The sequence below is a fragment of the Hemitrygon akajei genome, chromosome 3, assembly GCF_048418815.1.
Source record: "Hemitrygon akajei chromosome 3, sHemAka1.3, whole genome shotgun sequence".
Classification (NCBI taxonomy): Eukaryota; Metazoa; Chordata; class Chondrichthyes; order Myliobatiformes; family Dasyatidae; genus Hemitrygon; species Hemitrygon akajei.
This window is the reverse complement of record NC_133126.1, coordinates 3378794-3398210: the sequence shown is the minus strand read 5'-3', so window position 1 is coordinate 3398210 and position 19417 is coordinate 3378794. Positions and strand designations below refer to the sequence as shown.

The following is a 19417-nucleotide window of genomic DNA, read 5'->3' as shown; positions in this document are numbered from 1 at the left end:
CCTGACAAACTTGTTGGAATTATTTGAGGAGATTTCAAGTAGAATAGATAAAGGGGATGCAGTGGATGTTGCATATTTGGACTTTCAAAAGGCCTTTGACAAGGGGCCACACATGAGGCTGCTTACTAAGTTGAGAGCCCATGGTATTACAGGAAAGTTACTGATATGGTTGGAGCATTGGCTGATTGGTAGAAGGCAACGAGTAGGAATAAAAGGATCCTTTTCTGGTTGGCTGCCAGTGACTAGTGGTGTTCCACAGGGTTCGGTGTTGGGACCACTTCTTTTTATGCTGTATATAAATGATTTAGATGATGGAATTGTTGCCAAGTTAGCAGATGATACGAAGATTGATGAAGGGGCAGGTAGTGTTGAGTAAACAGGTAGGATGCAGAAGGACTTAGGCAGATTAGGAGAATGGGTAAGAAAGTGGCAAATGAAATACAATGTTGGGAAATGCATGGTCAATCACTTTGGTAGTAGAAATAAATGTGTGGACTATTTTCTAAACGGGGAGAAAATCCAAAAATTGGAGATGCAAAGGGACTTAGGAGTCCTTGTGCAGAATGCCTAAAGGTTAACTTGTAGGTTCAGTCAGTGGTGTGGAAGGCAAATGCCATGTTAGCATTTATTTCAAGAATTCAAGAATACAAGAGCAAGGATGTGATGCTGAGGCTTTATAAGGCACTGGTGAGGCCTCACTTTGAGTATTGTGAACAGTTTTGGGCTCCTCATCTTGGAAAAGATGTGCTGACATTGAAGAGGGTCCAGAGGAGGTTCACAAGGATGATTCCAGGAACGAAAGTGTTATCATATGAGGAATGTTTGATGTGCCGGGGCCTGTACTCGCTCGAATTCAGAAGGATGGGATGGGGGGGGGGGGGTCTCATTGACACCTTTTGAATTTTGAAAGGCCGAGACAGAGGCACAGCCTCAGCATACAGATGCGCCCTTTCAAACCAGAGATGCAGAGAAACTTCTTTAGCCAAAGGGTGGTGAATTTGTGGAATTTGTTGCTACATGCAGCTGCGAAGGCCAGGTCGTTGGGTGTATTTAAGCAGAGATTGAAAGGTTCTTGATTGGGCATGGCATCAAAGGTTACGGGGAGAAGGCCGGGAACTGGGGTAGAGGAGGAGAAAAAAAAGGATCAGCCATGATTGAACAACAGAGCAGACTTGATGGGCCAGATGGCCTAATTCTGCTCCTATGTCTTATGGTCTTATGTCCATAAGTGAAGCTAGGCACAGGAGTGTCTGTGTCTGTACATAAGGTGACTCTGACATAACATATAAAGTAATAGTGGTTGGGTGTGAGGTGGGGTGGTTAGTGGGTGGAGAAGTTGATCAGCCTTACTCCTTGGGAAAAATAACTGTATTAGAGTTTGGTGGTCCTGGTGTGGACGCTACGTAGCCTCCTCCCTGATGAGATTAGGACAAGCAATCCATCAGCAGCAAGGGTGGGATCCTTTATGATGTTACTGAGTCTTCTCTGGCACCTCTCTGTACATATTTATTAATCTCAAATTGCCTGAAGCTAGTCTGGATCTTTGCTATGGACAACTGTTATATCAGGCCATGCTGGAACTTTGTAAATTGCACAGTAAGATAGCTGGTGCCAGTAACCCTCTCATCAGTCAATTCACTGCAAAGTCAATGTTTATTTGATGACTGCACATTGATTTATTTCAATATAGACCATTAGAAAGCAAAATAATTCTCTTGTTTCAGATCTCTTTGACTTACCAGAGTTACTTTAAAGAAAGCCAAAATCATGTGATTTACAAACATCATGGCAGCATTGATTTTGATTGCAAAAAATAATTTCTATAATATAGCTTTTAAATAAAAGTATTGGATTTAAAAAAAGACCCTTGCCATTTTGTTCTGAATAAACTTGAAAAGTTTATAGTGTTTCAGTAAATTCTGGAAAGATAACAAAATTTCCATTGTATATTTAATGTTTTCAGCTTACCAGCTTCAAATCTCATCTTCCAGTCCTTACTATTAAAGCTGCTGTCAATGATGCCCCAGAATACATCAGCGCCACGAGGAAGAGAAAGTGCATGGAGAAACAATGGCACCGCTACAGAGGCAAGCTGTGAGAACTCAGACTTAAGTACTTTCCATAAGCTGCAATAATTAAAAAAAGTAATTAATTCAGGATGCACTGTTCAGTTTTTTTTCACAGAAGATCATGTAACTCCACACAGATGGTCCCAAGCCCGGCTGTGAAAGAAGACAGATTTGGGAACGGCAACCACAAACTGTAAAAACCCAGTGCTATAAAAGTGCCAACAGAAGCTCCAAAGACCACATTCCTGAGAGGAAGGATCTTCATTTAGAATACATTTAGAAGTCATGGGTGAGAGTGCAAACCACAGGACTGATCAACCTTCTATCAGCTCAGGTCGGAGGCCTCTGGTGAGCTGCTATTGGCTGCCGATGCCCCTGTTGAGGCAATAGGCTTAAAGAGAAGCAGGAAATGAAGAAACAAAATCATGGATTCATTTTGAGTTTCTTGTTGATTGGCTCGGGTAATTTAGTTACTTTGGAATTTCCTTTCTTTAGTCTCTATGACCTGCATATCTAGTTAACTAAATACATGGATTTCAGGGTTTAATTACCAATAAGTATTTTATGGTAAGTTTTAGATTAAACTAATAGCTAACAGAGTGAAAGCCATGACATTTGCACACTTGTTCTAAATGAAAATAGTAAAGATTTCAAATTTTCATGTGTTTTCTGACCACAGTTTTTTAAGTTTTAATTTACTTATGACAATCTGTACAATGGGACTTACCCCAAAGAGGAAATAGTGCCATATTAATCATAGTGAGTTCATGTTGGTAGTCTCCAAAGATGATACAATGGGTGTGTAAAACATAAACATGTAGTCCTGTCTAATTACTCAGCATTTAATCTATCTACACTTGGAGTTGTCTACTGAGTCAGACACTGTAGTAAATAATCAAAAACTTACTAAAAACCTTTTACATCATACTGTCATGATAACCATTATAAATAGTAATTACCAATATATTGCCAAAGGTGATGCTATTTCATAAGTTTTAAAAATAATAACATTAATAATAACTTCTTTTCAAAGCACTTTTCATACAGAATGCTTTACAATGGGATAAGGTGCAAACATGCAAGTCAAAGATATTAGTTAAAAAGCAAGGTTAAATAAATAGGTTCAAGTTGGTGTTTAGAAGTGTCAACAGCATCTGCATTCTTTATAGTTTTAGGTATTGAGTTCTATTATTTAGGAGCACAGGTCAAAAAAGATGACCTTCCAGTTTAAATTTAAGAGACCAGTGCAAGAAGATATATAACCATATAAACCATATAACAATTACAGCACAGAAACAGGCCATCTCAGCCCTTCTAGTCTGTGCTGAACGCTCACTCTCACCTAGTCCCACTGACCCGCACTCAGCCCATAACCCTCCATTCCTTTCCTGTCCATATACCTATCCAATTTTACTTTAAATGACAATACCGAACCTGCCTCTACCACTTCTACTGGAAGCTCATTCTACACAGCTACCACTCTCTGAGTAAAGAAATTCCCCCTCGTGTTACCCTTAAACTTCTGTCCCCTAACTCTCAACTCATGTCTTCTTGTTTGAATCTCCCCTACTCTCAATGGAAAAAGCCTATCCACGTCAACTCTATCTATCCCCCTCATAATTTTAAATACCTCTATCAAGTCCCCCCTCAACCTTCTACACTCCAAAGAATAAAGACCTAACTTGTTCAACCTTTCCCTGTAACTTAGGTGCTGAAACCCAAGTAACATTCTAGTAAATCTTCTCTGTACCCTCTCTATTTTGTTGACATCTTTCCTATAATTCGGTGATTATAGATCTGTGGAATAAATAAAATTTACAAAAAAGACGTCTTTTGAACCATCATGTTCGTGCTATAGAGAGAAACTTCCCATCCCAATGTCACATTCCAGCACCGTAGGCCACAGGCCTGCAAGTTTGGCTCACCAAGCACAAATCCAAGCGTAACTTAGTTATTCCACTGATGTTCTGAGACCTCCTGAGGATTTGCAGCATTCTTAACTGCAGATTTTGAGCACCAGCAGATTATGTTTCTTATATGATTATTGTTTAATTCAATTCTGATGAAAAGTTATCAGAATGAAATCTGATGAAACTTCAGGAAGCTATGTTTCAGCTTTATAAAGCTCTAGTTAGATCACATCTGTAGTATTACATATAGTCTGGTTGCCCCATTATAGGAACGATGTCAAGGCTTTGGAGAGGGTGCAGAAGAGGTTTACCAGGATGTTGCCTGGATTAGAGGGCATGTGCTATAATGGGAAACATAGAAACATAGAAAACCTACAACACAATACGGGCCCCTCAGCCCAAAATGCTGTGGTGAACATCTTCTTACTTTAGAAATTACATAGGGTTAACCATAGCCTGTTAATTTTCTAAGTTCCATGTACCTATCCATGGTTGATGAAGGCCAAAGCACCGTACGCCTTCTTAACCACACAGTCAATCTGCACAGCAGCTTTGAGTGTCCTATGGACTTGGACCCCAAGATCCCTCTGATCCTCCACACTGCCAAGAGTCTTACCATTAATACTATATCCTGCCATCATATTTGACCTACCAAAATGAACCACTACACACTTATCTGGGTTGAACACCATCTGCCACTTCTCAGCCCAGTTTTGCATCCTATCAATGTCCCGCTGTAACCTCTGACAGCCCTCCACACTATTCACAACACCCCCAACCTTTGTGTCATCAGCAAACTTACTAACCCATCCCTCCACTTCTTCATCCAGGTCATTTATAAAAATCCAGTACAGATCCCTGAGGTACACTACTGGTCACTAACCTCCATGCAGAATATCTACAACCACTACAACCACTCTTTGCCTTCTGTGGGCAAGCCAATTCTGGACCCACAAAGCAAGGTCCACTTGGATCCCTTGCCTCCTTACTTTCTCAATAAGCCTTGGACGGAGTACCTTATCAAATACCTTGCTGAAATCCATATACACCACATCTACTGCTCTTCTTTCATCAATGTCGGATTGAGTTTAAAAGCCGAGAGGTAATATTGCAGCTATATAGGATCCTGGTCAGACCCCACTTGGAGTACTGTGCTCAGTTCTGTTCGCCTCACTGCAGGAAGGATGTGGAAGCTATAGAAAGGGTGCAGAGGAGATTTACAAGGATGTTGCCTGGATTGAGGAGCATGCCTTATGAGAATAGGTTGTGTGAACTTGTCCTTTTCTCCTTGGAGCGGGGGAGGATGAGAGGTAACCCGATAGAGGTGTATAAGATGATGAGAGGCATTGATTGTGTGGATAGTCAGAGGCTTTTTCCCAGGGCTGAAATGGCTAACACAAGAGGGCACAATTTTAAGGTGCTTGAAAGCAGATACAGAGGAGATGTCAGGGGTAAATTTTTTAACCAGAGAGTGGTGAGTGCATTGAATGAGCTGCCGGTGACTATGGTGGAGTCAGATACAATAGGAACTTTCAAGAGACTCCTGGATAGGTACATGGATCTTAGAAAGATAGAGGGCTATGGGTAACCCTAGGTAATTTCTAAAGTAAGTATATGTTTGGCACAGCATTGTATTGTGCTATAGGTTTTCTATATTTCTATGTAACTCTACCCACAAGGATTCAACATCTTTTGATCCTATTGTCACATCTTTCTACTGATTTGATGCCATTCTTTACCAGTAGAGCCATACCATCCCCTCTATCTTCTTGTTTGTCCGATATAACATGTAACCTTGGACATTCAGATCCCAACTCCAACCATCCTTCAGCCACAACATCATACCTGGCAATCTGTAATATTGCAACAACATCATCCACCTAATAAAACGTGCATTTAGATACAACACCTTGAGTAATGTATTTCTGTCCATTCTGACTCTGTGGACTCCAGGTTGGAAATTCCTGCTTTAGTGTCTTTAGTGCCATTCAACTCAACCTCTATTTCGAAGAGTGCTTCATATGTGTTATATACAGTGGCATGCAAAAGTTTGGGTACCCCTGGTCAAAATTTCTGTTACTATGAATAGTTAAGTGAGTAGAAGATGAACTGATCTCCAAAAGTCATAAAGTTAAGGATGAAACATTCTTTTCAACATTTTAAGCAAGATTAGTGTATTATTTTTGTTTTGTACAATTTTAGAGTGAAAAAAAAGGAAAGGCGCACCATGCAAAAGTTTAGACAACTCAAGAGATTTGAGCTCTCAGATAACTTTTACCAAGTTCTCAGCCCTTAATTAGATTGTTACAGCTATGGTTTGTTCACACTCATCATTAGGAAAGGCCAAGTGATGCAAATTTCAAAGCTTCAGAAATACCCTGACTCCTCAAACCTTGCCCCAACAATCAGCAGACATGGGCTCCTCTAAGCAGCTGCCCAGCACTCTGAAAATTAAAATAAATGATGCCCACAAAGCAGGATAAGGCTATAAGAAGATAGCAAAGCGTTTTCAGGTAGCCGTTTCCTCAGTTCATAATGTAATTAAGAAATAGCAGTTAACAGGAATGGTGGAGGTCAAGTTGAGGTCTGGAAGACCAAGAAAATTTTCCAAGAGAACTGCCTGTAGGATTGCTAGAAAGGCAAATCAAAACCCCCATTTGACTGCTAAAGACCTTCAGGAAGATTTAGCAGACTCTGGAGCGGTGCTGCACTGTTCTACTGTGCAGTAACACCAGCACAAATATGACCTTCATGGAAGAGTCATCAGAAGAAAACCTTTCCTGCATTCTCACCACAAAATTCAGCGTCAGAAATTTGCAAAGGAACATCTAAACAAGCCTGATTCATTTTGGAAACAAGTCCTGTGGACTGAAGAAGTTAAAATAGAACTTTTTGACCGCAATGAGCAAAGGTACATTTGGAGAAAAAAGGGTGCAGAATTTCATGAAAGAACACCTCTCCAACTGTTAAGCATGGAGGTGGATCGATCATGCTTTGGGCTTGTGTTGCAGCCAGTGGCACGGGGAACATTTCACTGGTAGAGGGAAGAATGAATTCAATTAAATATCAGCAAATTCTGGAAACAAACATCACACCATCTGTAAAAAAGCTGAAGATGAAAAGAGGATGGCTTCTACAACAGGATAATGATCCTAAACACACCTCAAAATCCACAATGGACTACCTCAAGAGATGCAAGCTGAAGGTTTTGCCATGGCCCTCACAGTCCCACAACCTAAACATCATTGAAAATCTGTGGACAGACTTCAAAAGAGCAGTGTTTACAAACTGTGATACCTGCCAAAAGGGGTGTTACTAAGTATTGACCATGCAGGGTGCCCAAACTTTTGCTTCGAGCCCTTGTGAAAGACGGAAATAAAAAGGTAATCTTGCTTAAAATATTCAAAGAATGTGTCATCTTTAATTTTATGCCTTTTGGAAATCAGGTCATCTTTTACTCGCTTAGCTATTCACAGTAACAGAATTTTTGACCAGGGGTGCCCAAACTTTTGCATTCCACTGTAACTGCAAGAATAACCTGAGGTCCTCTGTTGGTCAGGGTCGATATTGCGTGTTAGCTGTCTACATGATATACAAGCCAGTGCAAGGTAGCATCAGATCAAAGTAATACAGAAAATGAGAATTGAACATGGGACTGAAATTATTTCTACATAGCCTGATTTATAGAATATCACTTCACAAAGAGTCTCAACAGTCCACTTGCAACAACTTTTACTGAAATAAATATATGCAATTTTGCTCACACAGCTACTTGATTCTACTTCACTATAAACTATAAATATGCATAAACAACATACCACAAGGAGAAATATTGTTGACATTAATGTTTTATTTCTGACAGTTAATGATAATATATCAATTCAATTTTATTCATTTTACCTTGAAATCAACATATTGTCTTGAATATAAGCAAGAAACCTTTGGTAATCTTTTCTTGCAACATATAAACATTCCCCATGAAGGCAAAGCATCTTTAAGCAATTGAGCATGTTGAAAAGAATGTCTGGCTCCTCACATTTTGGTATCTCCTGTTGATATGAACAAATGAAGCAGAGTCAGGAAATAAAAGAAAGAATTGAAATATGAATTTAGAAAATCTGATTAGGTCAAAAGAAGATTACCTGCAATATTGTATAAATTAGCTTCAATGTAACAGGTAGTTGCTGATAACTAAATCTTTGGTCTACATCATCCTTCTCTTCTATTAAAATTAAAAGAAATTGAAACATCACTTAAATCAAATCACTGATTGTATGAAGCCACAAAATATTTAGTAATTAAATTAAAAATGTATTTATATGAGTTTAGAACAAAATGTAGAAGTATAAGTTAGTGTCTCAATAATTGTTGCAAAGATAATACCCATCAAATAGACATCAATAGCCTTAAATCGGGGCAGAGCATAATTAGGAAAAGTATAGGAATGAGGGATTTCATCTATATGTAAAAGGTAAAGTTGTTTTGATTAAAGATAGAACAAGGAACAGAATTAGGCTGTTTGGTCCATCATGTCTGCTCTGCCATTCCATCAGAGTTGACTTATTATCCCTCTCAATCCCATTCTTCTGTGTTCTCCCCGTAACCTTTGACACCCTGACTAATCAAGGACCCATCAACCTCCATTTTCAATATACCTAATGACATGACATCCACAAGTCTCTGTGGCATCGAATTCCACAGATTCACTACGTGTTATTATATGTGCACATAATGAAGAACTATTCCCTGTGGGCAATGCCGACGGTTCAGTCCAGAACCAAAGTGACATTGATGAGCTGGCCACATGCGCTCAATGTTGAACACCGTTCAGAATAAAATATGTGCTACTGTTTACCCACGATAAGTTTGCCTTTATTGAGAACGTAACATGGTGTCAGAAGTCAGCATGAGATCTAAACACGAAGAGTATATGGATACCGCATGCCACTGAGGAAAAGTCTGTGTCCGTGCACAGGGAGCTAGCAACCAAGTGAGGTCAGCCAGCAAAGCAAGAGAACATGTTGTCTCAAAGTTTACCAAAAAATTCAGGTGAGAGGTTCAGCGTTCCTGTCATAGCTAAACCAAGTCCTGCTGCACCTATGCAGTTTACCACCAATCCAACTGATAACTGGAAACACTTCAAACAGCAATTCCATAAGACATTCGAGCAGAATTAAGCCATTCAGCACATTGAGTCTGCTCCGCATTCCCAGATCCCACTCAACATCACACACCTGCCTTTTCACCATAACCTTTGATGCCCTGACCAATCAGGAAACTACCAATTTTTGCTTTAAATATACCCATGGTCCTGGCCTCCACAGCAGATTCACTACTCTCTGGCTAAAAAAAAATCCTTGCCTCTGGTCTAAAGGGTCACCCCTCAATTTTGAGGCTGTGCCCTCTAGTTCTGAACACCCCCACCATAAGAAACATCCTTTCCTCATCCACCTTATCTAGTCCTTTCAACATTTGGTAGGTTTCAATGAGATTCCCCTGCATTCTTCTAAATTCCAGTGAGTACAGGCCCACTTGAATCCAAGGGGGACCAATATTCTTGTGGGCAAGCTTACGAGAGCTGTTGTAAGAAAGGACAAGCCAATGATCATGTACAAATGCAGACAGAGCAAAGAGTTAAATTGTACCAGAGAGGGGAAGGCTTCAGGAGTAAATTCCAAGGGAAAATCCAGAGCTGGAGTCCCTAAGACAGTCCTACATTGAGCTTGTTGCTGACTGACAAATCCTACTGGTGCCAAACTGTATTAGTCTCTGCTGTTCCTTTGGACTCATCAGCTGTGTGGGGAGGAGTCATCTGCTGCATGGCCAACAACTTGCTCTTCGTATTGTACTGCCCTGGCTTGCATACTTGTGTGGAAAAGGGCTAAAGAAGGAATCTGATAGGAGAGGAAAGTGGTCTATGGAATAAAGGGTAGCAGGAGGGGAACCGGGGGAGGTGATATGCAAGTGAGAAGAGGTAATAGACCAGAGTTGGGAATAGCGGGAGAGATCTTTTTTTTTTTAATTGGAAGTAGAAATTGATGTTTGTGTCATCAGGTTGGAGGCTATCCAGAAGGAATACTCCACCCAAATTGTGACCTCATTGTGGCAAAAGAGGAGGCTATGGACTGACAAGTTGGAACAGAAATGGAAATTAGAATGAAAATGGTCCCTGGGAGACCATTTTGCTGAACACCTACGCTCTGTCTGCCAGAGAAAGCAGGATCTCCCAGTGGCCACACATTTTAATTCCACGTCCCATTCCCATTCTGATATGTCTATCCATGGCCTCTTCTACTGTCAAGATGAAGCCACACTCAGGTTGGAGGAACACTGTCTGGGTAGCTTCCAACCTGATGGCATGAACATTGACTTCTCTAACTTCCGGTAATGCCCCTCCTCCCCTTCTTACCACATTCCTAATTTATTTATTTTCCCCCCTCCCCTTTTTGTTCTCTCTCTGCCCATCACTCTGCCTGTTCTCCATCTCCCTCTGGTGCTCCCCTCCCCCTTTCTTTCTCCCTAGGCCACCCATCCCATGATCCTTTCCCTTCTCTAGCTCTGTATCCCTTTTACCAATCATTTTTCCAGCTCTGAGCTTCACCCCACCCCCTTCGGTCTTCTCCTATCATTTCGCATTTTCCCCCTCCCCCTCCTACTTTCAAATCTCTTACTATCTTTTCTTTCAGTTAGTCCTGACGAAGGGTCTTGACCCGAAACGTCGACAGTGCTTCTTCCTATAGATGCTGCCTGGCCTGCTGTGTTCCACCAGCATTTTGTGTGTGTTAATAGAATATAGATTATAGTTACGTGATTCACTAGAACCCTGCTGCCAACACAGTTCAGGTAGCATTTATCATACCAGAACAGCTCCCTCCTTCCTTGCCCCAAATTGCAGACAATGTCCCATGAATTCAGACCCACTTTTTTCACACTAGTCTTTGAGCCATATATTTAATTCTATGATCATATTAACCAATAAGACTATAAGATTATAAGACGTAGGAACACAATTAGTCTATTCCTTGAGCAAACACGAGGAAATCTGCAGATGCTGGAAATTCAAACAACACACACAAAATGCTGGTGTAACACAACAGGCCAGGCAGCATCTATAAGGAGAAGCACTGTCGACGTTTCAGGCCGAGACCCTTCATCAGGACTAACTGAAGGGAAAGATACTAAGAGATTTGAAATCTCTTATTATATGATTTGAGATGCGAAATCATTTCCCCTTCCCCCCACTACTTTCAAATCTCTTAGTATCTTTCCCTTCAGTTAGTCCTGACGAAGGGTCTCGGCCCGAAACATCAACAGTGCTTCTCCTTATCGATGCTGCTTGACCTGCTGTGTTCCACCAGCATTTTGTGTGTGTAGTCTATTCCTTGGATGTCTCTATATGCTAATTAATTACTGCAACCAGTATTCATATAACAGATGAAGCCTTAGAAACATTTAAACAATGGCATTGTTAGTTAAAATAATAACAAGCAACAAATACCAAGATTTTCTTCACATCCATTATTGGATTTTAGAATTTCCTCCTCTTTTGAATTGTCATCCTCTCCTTCGAACCCAATAGTGAATTCAGGCCTTGAAAAGAGCATACTTTCCTCAAAGCCGTCAGTGGGCTCCTGAAGGAGAACAAATCCATGCTCACTTGGAAGTCACATAACTGATACATTCTGTTTCAATTATTAAGCAGAAACAGCAAACAATTGAATGAAGTCCAACAATTATCAGGAAGATAAATATACACGTTTGAGAAAATTCTATATATATATATGAATTCTGAAAAGGGATAAGGGTAGTGTTGGAAATAAAGTTTTTCATAGATGATAGGGTTAAGCTAAATGGATGACAGTGGGTGAAATGGGTGAAAGAAGATTAAGAAATGTTCTTACTGTCAAGGAACTATATTTGAGCACAGGACTATTTAGTAGGAAATGGGCCAGAAGGGTCAGCCTTAAGGCTGTTATAGTTGAGGGTGATAATGGGGACAAGCTCCTACAACCTATTAAGTGCTCCCAATAAAGTGAATTTCATATAGCCTCTGACAATGAAGTCCAGCTCCTGGCTTTCACATGTGGCTTAGCTACAAAGCCCAGCGGAAATGTTTCAACTGACAGAAGATGGGGCAAAGGCGAGTTACTGGCACCTTAAAACCAGTTTCTTTGGGCAGATGGAGCTCGCCAGCTTATCTGGAAAACTTGGAACTCAAACCTCTGTGACCTTGCAGCTGGACACATTCATGGGGAATGTTTTTGGAGTAAACCCCAAGGAAAACCCCAGAGCTGGAATCCCTAAGACAGTCCTACACTGAATTCAATGCTGACTGGCAACTCTTGCAATATTGCTGGTGCTAAACTGGATCAGTCTTTGTCACTCCTTTGGACATCAGTTGTACGGAGAGAGCTTGCTCTACATATCGAATTGCCCAGGCTTACGTATCATGTAGACAGCTGGGACACAACATCTGTGGTTGACCAAAGCCTCAAGGTCAGAAGAGCAGAACTGGCTTCTGGATGAGAAGAAAAGAAGTGGGGTGAGATAGAAGGTGAGAAATTGGTTCAGGCCTCAGACAGGGAGCAAAGCACAGCAGCAGGGATGGAAGGCTTCAAATTTGGATTACTCAAAGTTGACCATAGTTTCCTTGCATTTGTTACTGCTTGTATGAGTAGAACGACAGTTCTAGAGGTTCAGGTAGAGGTCTGGAAGTAAATGAAACACGAGTTACAATTGGATGGTTGTGACTTGGGAGAACTAACATGGTGGGTATAGTAGGAGTAATATTTGAGGATGAGAGCATCCAAAAGTAATCCAGGAAATTTGAATAACTGCAACATATTATAGAACAGCAAAAATTGTTAATTAACTTCACCTTAAAAAGTGCTCTATTAATTGTCCCAACTTAACTTTTAGTCTATTCCTGCATTTTCCTTACCACCAATTTGATTTCCTCTTTTGGTGTCAGTTGCTCCAATAGTTCACAGGCCAATTGGTAGCACAAAATGCTGGACTGACAAAGGTTACAGTGAGCATCTTTTTCATCTTTCTGACAAGTATGAGAATCTCCCCAAGGTGCCTGAAGTACATTGTTTATGATGGAAATGATGTCCTTGGACAATCCATGGTCAAGACCCAAGACCATACCATCATTTTGCAATTCCATCTGTTAATAATCAGATAAAAGATTTAATTACTTCATGATTTGGTCTCAAATTAAATTTATCTATATCAGGGGTTCCCAACCGAGAATCCACGAACCCCTCCCCCAGTTAATGGTAAGGATCCACAGCATATAAAGGGTTGGGAACCCTGATCTGTATTGTTCTCCATAACTTTACTAATATATATGTTCACAATACACTACAGTAGCTTAACTGATTACAACATTTCAATTACTTGTCTTAGAAACAGTAATATATTCCAAACCAATTGTGATATTCAAATATTACAGATACCAAAACAGCATTCCAAAGGGAAATGAAAAACCACTTCAAAGAAAAGATCATATTATTTGTTAATTGAATCCCATAAAGTTGAAACTGCTGAAGCACTGGCTACACCAGTGATGATTTATTGTGTCGTAGTAAAGAGGGTGGTGAATACTTATGCAATCAATTATTTTATGTTTTGTAATTAATTTTGATCATTTTGTCGAGATCTGTTTTCACTTTAACATGAAAGTCTTTTTCTGCTGAGCAGTGTCAAAAAAGCTAAATTAAATCCACTGTAATTCAACAATAAAACTTTCTATAGGCACTGTACATCCCAAAGAAGAAGTATTCTAAAGGAAAGATGACATAACCGTGGCTAACATGAGAAGTCAAAGCCAACATAAAAGCCAAACAGATGGCGTATAATAGAGCAAAAATTAGTGGGAAGTTAGAGGATTGGAAAGCTTTTTAAATACCAACAAAAGGCAACTAAAAAAGTCATTAAGAAAGCAAAGATGGAATATGAAAGTAAGCTAGCCAATGACATTTGTTACGTTCCCCAGTAACCGGGTAATTTTCCAGCAAAGATAGATGGGTCCACCGAAGCCTGATGCTACTATTTTCAAACGTTTTTATTTATAAAGGGGCACAAACGTATGGTTAATACAAAACATTCAGATCATATACGTCGTCACAACTCAATCTAAAGCACAGGTATAGTAATAATCAATCAGAAATAAGCTCTATCATTGTCTAGGGGTAATGTAGATATATATTGTTTACTGGATATTTAAAAGTCTTTTTGCGGTCACTGCAGTTCCACCCGTTGCCGTCGCTGTGGTGTCGCGTTGGTGCACTTTTGTTAGACAGAGAGAGAGAGGGGGGATGAAAGAGTTACCCGACCGGTTTTCCAACCTGGAAGAGTTCGGTTTGTCAGAGCCTCGTTGGGGGAATGAACGCTCCTCTGTGGCCTCCCCTGTAGCTAAGCCGTTCTTCCGTTGTGGGGTCGCCAATCCCAGGCAAGGAAAAGACGCACACGAACCCCACCACCGGCTGTCGCTCTCAAAACGCTGTCGCAGGATTTCTAGGGTGTCTTCTGGTGCGTCTGAAGGGGTCCTCCCCCCCAGACCCTCCTTTATACTTCCTCATGGGATCGCCGGTGTCAATCTCTCTCAACCAGCCCACTTTGCCCGAGGGCTTTACACGTGGTCTTCATGAGACAATAGTCAAAGAGTCGCTTTATTCTGCTTCCCAGGGGAACGTGGTCTTCAGCACGTCTCCCTCTCTCTCTTGGGTCATTTGACCCCCCCTTGACTAGGGCTCTTGCGAATCTCACAAAGGAGGGGGCTGGGGTCATAACACATTAAAGAAGAAACTAAAGGTTTCTTCAAATATATCGTGTGTAAAAGAGGCAAGAGTGGATATCAGACCGCTGGAAAACAATGCTGGACAAGTGGTAATGGGGGACAACAAAATGGCAGATGAACTGAATAAGAATTTTGCATCAGTCTTCACAGTGGAAAACACTAGCAGTAAGGTAGAAGGTCCAGGTATCAAGGGTCACAAAGTGTGTGAAGCTACCTTAACGAGAGAGAAGGTTCTTGGGATACTGAAAGGTCTTAAGGTAGGTAAGTCAACTAAGCCAGATGGTGTACACCCCAGAGTTCTAAAACGTGTGGCCAAAGAGATTGTGGTGGCATTAGTAATGATCTTTCTAGAATCACTAGATTCAGGAATGGTTATGGAAAATTGCAAATGTCACTCTACTCTACAAGGAAGAGAGACAGAAGAAAGGAAACTATAGGCTAGTTAATCTGAACTCAGTGGTAGGGAAGCTGTTAGAGTCAATTACTAAGGATGAGATCTCAAAACACTTGGAGGCACATGATTTAAAAAAAAGGCTATAGTCAGCATGATTTCTTCAAGGGAAAATCTTGCCTGACAAAATTGAAATTCTTTGAAGAAGTAACAAGCAAGATAGGCAATGAAAAATCAGTTGATGTTGTGTATTTGGATTTTCAAAAGGCCTTTGATAAGCTACAAGCCAATGGTATTTACAGGGAAGATTCTAGCATGGAGAAAGAAGTGGCTGATTGGCAGGAGGCAAAGAGTGGGAATAAAGGGACCTTTTTCTGGCTGGAATCTGGTGAATTGTGGTGTTCCACAGGGGTCTGTGTTGGGCGTGATTCTTTTCACGTTATATGTCAATGATTTGAATGACGGAATTGATGGCTTTTTTTGCAGAAGATATGAAGATAGGTGGAGGGGCAGGTAGTTTTGAGGAAATAGAGAGCTACAGGGGGACTTAGACAAGTTTGCAGAAAGAGGAAAGAAATGGCAGATGGAATACAGTGTCAGGAAGTGTATGGTCATGCACTTTGGTAGAAGAAATGAAAGGCAGAGAAAATACAAAATCTGAGGAGCAAAGGGACTTGGGAGTCTTTGTGCAGGATTCCCTGAAGGTTAACTTGCAGGTTGACTCTGTGGTGAGGAAGATAAGTGCAATGTATCATTCATTTTTGAAGAAGACTTGAATATAAAAGTAAAGATGTCATGATCAGACTTTATAAAACACTGGTGAGGCCTCACTTGGAGTATTGTGAGAAATTTTGCACCCCTTATCTTCGAAAGGATGTGCTGAAACTGGAGAGCATCAAAGGAGGTTCACGAAAACGATTCCAGGACTGAATGGCTTGTCATATAAAGAGTGTTTGATGGCTCTCCGCCTGTATTCGCTGCAATTCAGAGGAATCAGGGGTGACATCATTGAAACCTTTTGAATAGTGAAAGGCCTTGATAGAGTGGATGTGGAGTGAATTATTCCTGTGGTGGGAAAGTCTAAGACCAGAGGACACAACCTCAGAACAGAGGAGCATCCTTTTAGAGTGGAGGCGAGGAGGAATTTCTTTAGCCAGAGAGTGGTGAATCTTTGGAATTTGTATATATATTTAAGGCACAGGTTGATAGAATCTTGATTGGTCAGAACATGAAGGTTATGGGGAGAAGGCAAGAGATTGGAGCCAAGAGGCAAACTGGATCAACCAAGATGAAATGGTGGAACAGACTCACTGGGCCAAATGGTCTAGTTCTGCTCCTTTATCTCATGGTCTTATACTGAACTATCACACACTTCCAGGACAGGGACAGTGTTCCCTCGGCACTGTTCCATCACAAACTCACACACATTTGTGCTACAATTTTCCTGCGATTCTGTGATACTTGATCAAAGGCTTTCGTTGCAGGAAATGGGGTAAGATCATTACCTGTTTCAGTATCAAATCAAACATCAGGATGAAGCAAGATAGGTTCATTTCATCATCATCAGTGTCAAAATCAATGTTTCTTCCTCCAACAGTACCAAAGTTCTTAAAGCAGCCACGATATGGACTACGCACTGGGCTACGGAATGGGCTCCGAAAAGGGCTAGGAAATGGACTAAGAGTAATATGCTGGCCTCGGCGTCCAGGATCTGATACAACACTGACCTAAAGGGAAAAATATATTCATTATACAATGATATAAAGAAAGAAAGAGTTAAGTTCATTTATGGAGATAATACTTCAATTGTGCCCTTGTTCCCCAGCTACATCTTATCCCATTTCACATATGAAGAGCCCAAGTTATTGCTGAGAATCCCTACCACACATCCCACAGTCTCTTTGATCCACTACCATCAGGAAGGGGGTACAGGAGCATCAGGACGAGGACTGCCATACTGGGTAATAGCTTCTTCCCTCAGGCTGTGAGACTAATGAATATCCTGCTGTTACATTCCCGTGACAGTGGTGTTGAAGCTATACTGGACTTAAGGTAGTGGTCTTGTGATGGTGGAGTGATGTCATTTTCCCGCCAGTAGAGGTCATGTAACAAGTTTTTTTTTACAGGGTATAAAAGGAGGACCCCTCCCTGTGAGGAGGAGCAGTTCGTGGCTGGATTTGCCATTTTGACTCCATGCCACTGCATGGTCCAATATTATGACGCAGTTTGGTTGAAAGTTGGAGTTTTATTTAATGCCTCAAACTACCTGCGTCTCAATATCACCAAGACCAAGGAGATGGTGGTGGACTTTAGGAGATCTAGGCCTCATATGGAGCCAGTGATCATTAATGGAGAATGTGTGGAGCAGGTTAAGACCTACAAGTATCTGGGAGTACAGTTAGACGAGAAGCTAGACTGGACTGCCAACACAGATGCCTTGTGCAGGAAGGCACAGAGTCGACTGTACTTCCTTAGAAGGTTGGCGTCATTCAATGTCTGTAGTGAGATGCTGAAGATGTTCTATAGGTCAGTTGTGGAGAGCGCCCTCTTCTTTGTGGTGGCGTGTTGGGGAGGAAGCATTAAGAAGAGGGACGCCTCACGTCTTAATAAGCTGGTAAGGAAGGCGGGCTCTGTCGTGGGCAAAGTGCTGGAGAGTTTAACATCGGTAGCATTGGAAAAAAAAGTTGAATTTCCCCATGGGGATGAATAAAGTATCTATCTATCTATCTATCTATCTATCTAAAAGGTCATTGCCAGCAGTTTCTTTATAATACTGCCAGTTAAAAATCAGTGGAGAGTGAAGATCGGAGTTCAGGAGCTAAAAGATCGAGGAAATTCGATTTCGACGGTGAAACAGGTTCGACCTTGTTTGATCCTCATTCGGAAGGAATTTGTTGGCTGGCCCTCTGGTAACCCCTGTGAATAGCAGAAAGGGTTTGGGTACAGTTTTGTCAAGGAAAGGTCAGTGCCTTTAAGCCATTTCATTTTCATCTTTGTAAATTCTCCGTGGGAAAAGTATAGTTCGACTGGGAACCGCAACAACACGACGTGAAGGAGAATTTAAATCATCTAAAAAGTCTCTCCTTTAATGGACTGTAAACATTTTGAACTTTTGCAGTACTACTTTGAAGAACTGTTTTTGCAACATCGCTTTAAGAACTGTTTAAGCTGCCACACAGCAGCTGATTTCCAGGTTACGTTAGTGGTTTGTTTACTTTTGGGGGTTTGTTTTTCAGTGTTTAATAAATGTTTTGTTTGTTATAATAAACCCTGCCTCACTCATATGTTTATTGTTGCTGAATCCGTGACACACACTGCCCATCAATGAGGTCTCATCACTAGGACAGTGAACTGTTTACTGTTTACCAGTGTTGTGCACTATATGCACTTTAAATTATATTTTATTGACTTATTTATGGTGATAGTTTGTTGTATGTGCTGTATATGATACATGCTTTGTGGGTGCATCATGGTCCAGAGGAACTTTGTTTTGTTTGGTTGTATTTATTTACAGTCGCAAATTAACTTAATTCCTAAGAGATGGTCAAACATTTCATGATTCTGGAAATGCTGCTGAAAGTCATGCACAAATAACCGCAGAACAAGTCTTACTTTAATATTCAAGTCAATTGGAAAGGCACTGGATTTCAATCGCCACTCCAAGCAACAGTGATAATCATGAAATATCATGGATGATGGCTTCATTTTGCCATTGTGAGGACCAAGATCTCACAGCAATCTGACAGTGGTAATTCTACCATAAATAAGATGCTTTGGTTATCAAGTTTTCAAAATGCAAATTACCACAATAATGACGAGTTTTTTAACTTACACTACAATAGAATCTCCCAGTGGCCACCCATTTTAATTATCTCACAGTGGCCAGCATTGTAATTCCACTTCCCATTCCCATTCCAACATCTCAGTTCATGGCCTCCCCTTCAGTCGTGATGAGGCCACACTCAGGTTGGAGGAGCAACACCTCATATTCCATTTGGGTAGCCTGCAACCTGATGGCATAAACATCAATTTCTCGAATTTCTGATAATGCCCCCCTCCTTCTCCATTCCCTATTCCCTTTTCCCTCTCTCACCTTATCTCCTTACTTGCCCATCACCTCCCTCTGGTGTTCCTCCCCCTTTTCTTTCTTTCTTTCTTCTATTTTTGTTCTAATTGTGTTCTTTCTTGTTTAATTTATGATATTCATGAATATTGTATATCTGATACTGTGTGCTTATGATGG

General features: G+C 40.9%; 1 protein-coding gene across 1 annotated transcript in view; it reads right to left on the bottom strand.

Moving 5' to 3' along the window:
* Positions 1–19417, bottom strand: part of LOC140724707 (protein unc-79 homolog) — a 436731-nt gene that overhangs the window by 241362 nt on the left and 175952 nt on the right. Inside the window, exons 18-23 of the mRNA XM_073039156.1 lie at positions 16680–16901; positions 12921–13148; positions 11478–11610; positions 8122–8201; positions 7880–8028; positions 1969–2126 (exon numbers count right to left, since the gene is read on the bottom strand). Coding sequence (XP_072895257.1) covers positions 1969–2126; positions 7880–8028; positions 8122–8201; positions 11478–11610; positions 12921–13148; positions 16680–16901 — 970 coding nt within the window. The remainder of the gene's footprint in view (positions 1–1968; positions 2127–7879; positions 8029–8121; positions 8202–11477; positions 11611–12920; positions 13149–16679; positions 16902–19417) is intronic.